Source organism: Micromys minutus (assembly GCF_963924665.1).
Source record: "Micromys minutus genome assembly, chromosome: 6".
NCBI classification, from domain to species: Eukaryota; Metazoa; Chordata; class Mammalia; order Rodentia; family Muridae; genus Micromys; species Micromys minutus.
Genome location: NC_137975.1, coordinates 29,120,080 through 29,128,643, shown reverse-complemented (window position 1 = coordinate 29,128,643; position 8,564 = coordinate 29,120,080). Strand labels below are relative to the sequence as shown.

Below are 8,564 nucleotides of genomic sequence, written 5' to 3'. Positions count from 1 at the left end.
AATTATCAAAGTCTTGGGAGGGATGTACTGTTTTTGAATAAAGCCTTCTCATTTAAAAGCTATTTAAAAGGAGCAATATTTGAGTAGTTTAAGGCTGTTTTCCTTTAGAGGAAAATTGAGACAAGCTCCGAACAGCCTTATTACTTGAATTAAGGAAGTAAGAAGCCATTGCACTGACTTTGAACGCCTCTTTTTTTTTTTTTTTAACTTCCTGCTAAGAGAGGACCCCTGACAGTATTTTTGGAGAAGTTAGTAAAACTGAATCTGACATCACCATTTAGCGGTGCATGTAGCTAGCAAGTGGTTTGTTCTTAGGGTAACAGAGAAGGAAACTTGCTCCCCATCAGATAAGACAGAGTGCAAAGTATGCATTCAATTCTTTTAGTTTTGACTTAGCTTTACAGAGAAAAACTTCTAGAGAGATAATCATTGTTTTTCCTTTCAGGGAGACCCTATTTCGTAGGGACAGAAGTGATCCCCAGATATAACCATGTATTTGTGGCTCAAACTTCTGGCCTTTGGCTTTGCCCTTCTGGACACAGAAGTCTTCGTCACAGGTAAGCACATCTATATTAATTTTTTTACTTCCTTGTATTTTGTTTAGTTTTGCTACAAAGGCTTGTTTGAAATGGCTATTTCTCATAGTTGCTTGTGCTGGATATTGAAAGTAAGAAGACCTGTTACTACATGTTCAAGCTGCAGTTCAGAGAATTTCCGGGGACAGCATACATGGCTTCTGTGCAAAATACAGACAGGGTTCGGGGGAAGATCACAGTTTAATAGAAAAGTTATCTCTCTCTTTCTCTCTCTCTCTCTGAAAACTGTTCAGGGATCTTACTAAGGCAATTGATCTGGACCTGCATCTGCCACACTCAGAGCACTTGCTAACTAAGTCAGTTTCTAAAGTGCTTGATCAAAATATAAAGGTTGAAAATCACGAGACTGCTTTGGTTGTAAGCCGGGCTCCTCAGACGAGAGGTTGTTTCCTCAAACGTTTATGATTACTAACACAGGGTTTTGAATGCTTGGCTACAAAAAAGTTGAAAAGTGCATGAGGTGCTTTAAAAAATGTGAATTCTCCACACTGTTTTACCACAGAATATGTTTTGAATTAATTATTTAGTTCTGCGATAAGGGTTCTTATGAATTCTGGTGTGGAAATTCTAGAGCCAACGCCCTTCCTGGGTGATGGGCACATAGCACAAACTTGAAAAGGTAGAAGTCTTACAATCCATAATATACACACAAAAGCTGTGTCCTTCGGGAAAGGCTGACCAGGCAGGCCCTGCTTACTGAAGTTTGAGGCCTTCTCACACATCTGTTGGATTCAATAAATATATCTTGAGCAGTTTCAGTTTGAGATGTGAGTCTGGTTGATCATCAAGTAACGGGTAGATGACATGTCTCCTGACAGTGTTTAATCTTAGATACCTTTAAATCAGGAATGTAATTAATCTTCTAAGAACTCAGTTTTCTTTTTTTCTGATGTTTACTCCTCTCATTTTCCCGGATACACGGTGTGTTAACATGGCTCACGTATGCTTTGCATGGTCTGTGGGCCTGCAAAAGAAAGGCAGACTCAGATACTTCTTTGTTGATGTTATCACAATAAATTTGTTTTGCCTTTTAATTGGAAAGGTGAATGAAAAAAATAAACAAAACTCATAAAAACCAGAATCCATGTAGGTAAGTTTTGAACTTGCTTAGGTGAGATTTCCAGCATAAAAGCAATTTCAAAAACACACAGAGCCACAGAATCTTGTCACAGACTTCTGCCCATGTTGTCAGCCCACTACTGATTAGGTTATAATGTAGAGTGAATTATGAAGAAGTTGTACATATGCGTTTTGTCATATATTGGCTTATTTCTACTGTAAGTCCCCCCTTGGGGCAGGTTCCAGATCCTTGTTGAATGGCTATGAGAGCATTGAGGTACCTTCAGGTGGTAGAGAAAGTCACCCCTGAATTATAAATTCGAGTACTAATATTTTTTGCACTAGAAGCATACTTAAACTCATCACCAAAATGTTCATAAAGGGTTCTAGAAACCTTTAAATCAACTTTGCTAAATACTTTATTCTAAGACACAGATTATTAATCAGCATAAGGATAACAGATAGGTGATAGATTGCTGACAGATCAAATAATTTTATAAAGACAAAGTTTAACAGGGTTGCTCCCATAATACTGAGGGTAAATATTTTTCTACAGGACACAGACAGTTTTTCTTAATGTTTGTGCTTATTGTTGGAAACACACACACTTACACAATCTTTTGTATTTGAAAATGGCGATTAGCATTTCAAGATATATTTTGATTTAGTGTTGAGAACTTATTAAGGCTTTAAATTATGTAATTTATTAAGCAGCAAATGACTCAGATCCTGCATTTCATTTCCATGGTTAAATTAATGCACTATCTACAAGAAATAAACGTTTGGGGAGCAACTTCTTACTACATGCGTTAGAAAAATGAAGCACAGTAAAACATTAATGCAGCTTCTATGGAAGGAACACCCACTCCAGCAGTTTATTTCGCTTATGAAACCCACATGAGACTAGCGACATATTTAAACTCTTCCTGGGCAACTGTGTTGCTGCGTTCCCAAAATACAAAATATCTCTGATCTCTCTGCTCTGTGCCTCTTTGCCAGGACAGTTGGACTCTGAATTCTTGTTTAAATGTTGTAGGTAATTCTAGGGCACCAGGACAAAGTAAGAGAGTGCAGATAAAATTCAGGTTTTCTACCTCCAGTAAAGTTTATCATTAGGCTATCTGCCATATCATCACCTAATGGCTGAAAACGTCTTCCCTTTGGCCCTGAACAGAGCGTGTAGGTGAGCTATGTCCTGAGTCATAACAGTGGGAACTCATTTTCTGAGCACAATTCCTAATTTTTCTGTGACCATTAAAATAATCTCACGTAGCAAATATGTGCTTGGCCTTGCATATCATAAAGTTTTGATATAAATTATTCATCAAATTTGACAAGTCCTTCTATTATATTTTAAAAATAATGGGAGAATCTAGGCTGTGGGGATGAGAACTTACTACTTTATTATTATTATTATTTTACAACTAATATGTTTTTGTGACCCTTGTCATTGCTAGAATGTGGAAAGTACTTTGTTGGAGGAAAGTGACAGGTTAGAAGTGAGGTGTCCCTCTGTCTTGCTCTCTGGACACAGGATCTTGCTCTGTGACACTCTGAACACAGGATCTGAGTGCTGAACTGGAGGACACTGCCTTCTGCACTTAATCTGGTGTCTTTCCAACAGCGACAAGCAGTGAGTACAGCATGCAGCCATTTCTGCATTGGCCATGTGCACATGCATACCTACATGCAGATTTGCACACATGACACATATATGTAGTACTTGGTTTCCATACACATTGTGGTCATCTGTCATGTCTCTGTGTACTGGATCTCTACACACATGCTCACTTGTTCACTACTTAGGGTCTATGAACACACGTCCTTCAGCAGGTTTATTTTTCTTTGGTCTAAATCGGTTGGTTACTCCATCTGTGCTCTTAAGCTTATTCCCTACTGCCATAATAATCCTTGAGAATGGAGAAGCCCCTTTCCTACGAGCATTCTTCCACATGCTCTACAGACAGCTAAACAAACAAAACCAAAACCAAAAAACTGTTCCCCTATCTCTGTCAGGATCACCTCAATTCCAGGCCTTATCTTCTGCAAAGATATGTCAGGTTTTTTTTTTCCTTCACCGGTTTGAATCTTTTTTTTTTCTTTATATGACTTAAAGGATTAAACTGGCAAGAGGCAGCACTCCTAATATTTCCTCATCAATATTATTTTTATCTTAAAAAGCTAGCAAGTGTTCACTGTACACAACGGCGTTCATTTGGTACTGTATGCAAACAGCAGTGTTGACCCCACTTCCTTCTCCTCTTCCTACACTCCTCTCCCTGAACAGCCTTTCCTTCCCTTCACCTTTCCTCCCCACCTCCCTGCTTCTTCTCTCCTCTTTTCCTTTCTCTGTGACTGATTCAAAGAGAACAAGGGTGACCTGGTTTCAACATCCAGCACTCCTACATCTCCCAGGCCTCTAAGGTTTTCCTTAAAAGTCCTATCTCTCTGTCTCTCTGTCTCTTTCCCTGGAATCTGTCAAGGATTATTTCAGTTATCATGGTGATGGTGATGTAGATGAAGGTGAGAATAAATGAGTATGTTTTTTTACCTCCTGTATGCCACACGGAAGCAGAAACTTTATTGTGCCTTTCTGAAATTCTATATCTGAGTTTAGATCTGAGTTCTGGTGCTTGTATGGTCTCTAATGGAACTCCTCCATTAAACAAACTACAGATAATAAGGTGGATGGCAGTAGATGACAGGGAAATTGGACAGAGGGTGAGAAAAAGGAGAGAAAGAGGAGAAGAGGACGGGAAACCTCCGAGGCTAGGAAGAGAAAACAAGGAAGCAGTAACTATCAAAAGGCACACCGGGAGACTGGAGACAGACATCTTGTCATGCTTACATGAATTTGTTTTTATTGAATACGTTCACAGTTTCTCCTTCATCCCTGTGTCATTTAGGGAGATTGATCTTCCAAACTTCTTAAAAACACATTGCTTGAGAATATTTCCCTTCATTCTCTTCTGAAGGGCTCTTGCTACTGTCTTAGTGTGGTAGGTCAGACACAAATATAGGGGAGGAGAGTTAGTAAGAAACAGGAAGGAAGTTCATTTCAGCTCTCACAGGTGAATCAGGGCCAACTTTGCAAGCACTGTTTTGGATGCTCTGTGTCTGGTCTTAGGCTCCATTCAAAGGTCGGTGGAAGATTTTCAATCATCTCACACATTATTCATTCCAGTCTTCATACTATTAAATTATTTATAGAGAAAGAAACTGTGATGGATTCCATTTTTGTCCAGGCTTAAGTTATATATATCTTTCAGTACTAGATTCCCTACCCCAGAGAGATTGCCTGTCACAAAAGGATCAGGCATAGATAACTTCTGTTCACACATAGATGGAAGTTTTTAGAGATGAGATGAAATCAAAAATTAAACATTTTGATTATTCATCTAGCAACATCATATGATATCTACTGATATATAATATCCAAATATACAAAAACAAAAATTACACTGGTTATTGAATTTTGTGTACATAGCCCCAGCTAATATTTAGATTTTAAAGCAATTCATTGAAAGACTTGAATGAATTTCTATTTATATGTTGAGGAGTTACTTCCATTTCTATCTGTCAAAAAAGTCTTAGAGATGACAATTAGAAGCAGAAAATTACAAAAAAAAAAAAAAAAGCAAATCAAGATAGTATGTCTCCTCACCTCTTATCAAGGATTACAACAAATGTATATAAAGCTGATCTGTCATAAAAATAAGAATCTTCAGTGTCTAATCCGAGTTTTGTCAAACTAATTTATTTGTGAATGATAATAAACAAGATTTTTTATGTTTTTATTTATTTATTTAATTCATTAACAGACCTAAGCTTAAACAGATGGGTTTGTGTTTTCTGGTGCTTAGCTTTATAATATGTATAAACCTTTACTTCCTATTCTTTCTAAAAAGAGAGGCAAAAATCTAAAGTGAAAAGATACTTCACCAACTAAACTGATCTTATGTGTATCATAGTCATGATAGAAATTATAAGTAAAAGGCAATAATATTTAAAAGAAAATGATTAGCATTCATATAGGAAAAATAACTATTCCCCATTAACAGTGTAGCAACTGAAAAAAACAAACAAAAAAAAAATCCCCCCAAAAACAAAAAACAAAAACAAAACAATCCCCTCACATTAGTCCTTAAAGCAGTGATCTTACCCACTGGATGAAAAGCAAGAGCTGAGAGTAACTCATTCCTTACCTCACTCACAGGTAACAGTTGGTCAGGGTAGTGTACGGGGAGTCATGGATCAATAGAGTTCTCTACAGTTAACTAGCACAGTTCTTCCTATTCAAGCAGTTTAGTGAATCTTATTTAGGTAACAATTGTGCCAAGAAAGGTGATCAGAGTTACGATGATAACATAGGTTCCTGGTATCTTACGTGTCTTTACACAGAGATGAATTCACAATAACTTATCTTCTGTTCAGAGAAATACTGAGCATAAAAGGGTATGAAACAAGACATTCTGTACTGGGAAATGCTATTACACTTGGAGAAGAAAATATTCTGAAAAAAATCTAACTGTACAGATTTTATAACACTGATGTATGATAGTTTCCATTTTTGGACACTTTGCTTATCTAAAAAGTACCATACAAGCATTAAAAATACTATGCATTAAAATCAGTTGAAAACTGCAATATTTTCTGAACAGGTCAGATATATCTGTGTAGTCCAGTGAAATCACGGTGGTGCACATCTCTTTGACCCATTTCCAATTCAGCTGCTTTCAAAATAAAAGACAATATTCAGACCACATAATCTTGGTAAAATGGATGTTTTTAACTTGAGGTTTTATAAAATAAGTATTCATTTAGATAACACCAACACATTAGAGTTTTCTTTAAACCGAGTAAGAAATTCTCATTTGGTTAACTTAATTCCCAGGGCATGTTCTATAGTCTATGTCTACAATAATACATTTTTCCAGTTGTATGTTTCCAAATCAGTATTTAACAATATAACTTTCATTTAAAATTTACAATTGCCTGTATCATTATATTTCTGGATTAAGTTTATTCGGTTCAAATTGTGCCAGTTGCATCTTGTTCCTCTGGGGATTTTTCTTGGTGGCTTTTATTTTTCTAAATATAATTTTGCTAAACAAGCAATAAAAATAATTTAAAAATATTTTAGTTGTTTTTATTTTTCAAACAAGACTTTTTACGGATCGATTCAACCACTGTTAGTTTTTAAATTTTATTGTTGAGTTTCAGTAAACATGCAATACAACAAAATCTAATTTTTTCCTGTTTTCTCAAGCTTGTCTGGGGGGTAATCCGAGCATGCTGAAGCATCTTTTTAGTTCTTGGCCAAACCGTGAGGTCAGAACTCCTTCAGCCAGATTCGTCTTGAGATATTTTTTTAAGAAAGAATTCTAATTCTTAGGTAACCAAAGGAACCATCATTCTAAAGATGGGTCAGTGAGAAGTAGTTTGATCACTGACCACACATTTGCATAGAATTCTGATTAGCACATGCACCTTAGTCTTGCTTCTTACTTCTCAGTGGAGCAATGACTGAAGAACAGGGTCTTAGTATAAAATGAGGGTTCCCATTGTGACTCCTTTTTGTGTTTAGTAAAAATGAAAGCATTAGCGATGTGGAGGCACCTGGCTGGCATCCCTCTATCCATTGTAGCTTTATCTGTATCCATGTGGTTGTTGTAAGTTGGATTTTTCTAAGTACATTTTCTTGCCCCTCAAAGGTTGTCCCTGCTTTATTTTCATCTGCGTATTTTTTTTTTCCCCAAGAGAGCAAATTATAATTGCTTTTCAAAATTTAGCTTAGCAGTCAAATCCCTGGAGCTGTTTCCCTTCTCCACTACATTCTGTGTTATGAGCATTCTGTCTTGCAGAAGGGTCTCTCGGAGTGCTCCTCCTTCCTGGTTTTCCTTCTCCCCTACGCCTCCTTCTCAGTTTCTACTGTTTTCTCCCTGTACCCACAGAAGCCAGTACCCACTGGAGGCTTTCTTATTTCCCAGTGTCCACTGCTCCCCAGTGCTTGCCTGGTGAAGGGTGGGTAGAGAGTGAATGTGACCCTGCTCCGTGTATATAAAGCACTTGCCAATTCATAGGAATAATTTGAATCCTGTTTTTTTATTATTGTTGCTTCTGCAAAGTACTCAAAATGAAAAAATCCTACTTTGTAGGAATATAAAGAGAAGGAAATGCAGACTTTGAAATTATGATTTTTTTTTTGATTGAAGGCTATGTATAAAATCTTGTAATTTTTTTTCTAAGTAAACCATTATTGTTTTAGACATATTGAGGAATGCAAAAATAAATAAAGAGATAAAGAGTAGAATCAAGGTCAATTTCCCATACAAAGAGAAGCTGTAGATTATTGGCACTGAGGATCTAAAATATCCCTCAGTATCTCACTTAACCATGTCAACTGATCCTTTCCCTCACTTATTTCGTGAATTCTATGGACGAGTATTTGGTGAGTGATTTCTTCATATAGCATCCAGCATCCAGGAATTCCATGCCTTCCACTGAGCCACATAAAATCTACGATCTGAAATACACTTTACGGTCTTTCCAGTTTCCTACCACAGACTCAAAGTTCTTCCTTACAAAAGTAATGTATTTTACTGCAAATAATTATTAGTAGTGATTATATATATATATATATATATATATATATATATATATATATATACATATATATATATATACATATATACATATGTATATATATTCATTCTTTAAGACTTAATACTGAAAAAAGCAAACAAATTAACAAAATTGACCTCTCTATAAATTTTCTTCAGGATATCAGTACTACTATTTATTAAATTTTTATTTTACTTTTTCTGTAGACATTTTTGTGGAAGATGTTTATAACTTCCAATGAACGGTGCAGATGATTAGATATTTAATAGAAAAAAATGGTAGACA

At 36.2% G+C, this 8,564-nt stretch overlaps 1 protein-coding gene across 1 annotated transcript in view; it reads left to right on the top strand.

Moving 5' to 3' along the window:
* Positions 1–490: 490 nt before the first annotated feature.
* Positions 491–8,564, top strand: part of PTPRC (protein tyrosine phosphatase receptor type C) — a gene marked incomplete at its 5' end in the record, with an annotated part of 112,214 nt that continues 104,140 nt past the window's right edge. The window contains one exon of the mRNA XM_080918155.1: positions 491–557. Coding sequence (XP_080774281.1) covers positions 491–557 — 67 coding nt within the window. The remainder of the gene's footprint in view (positions 558–8,564) is intronic.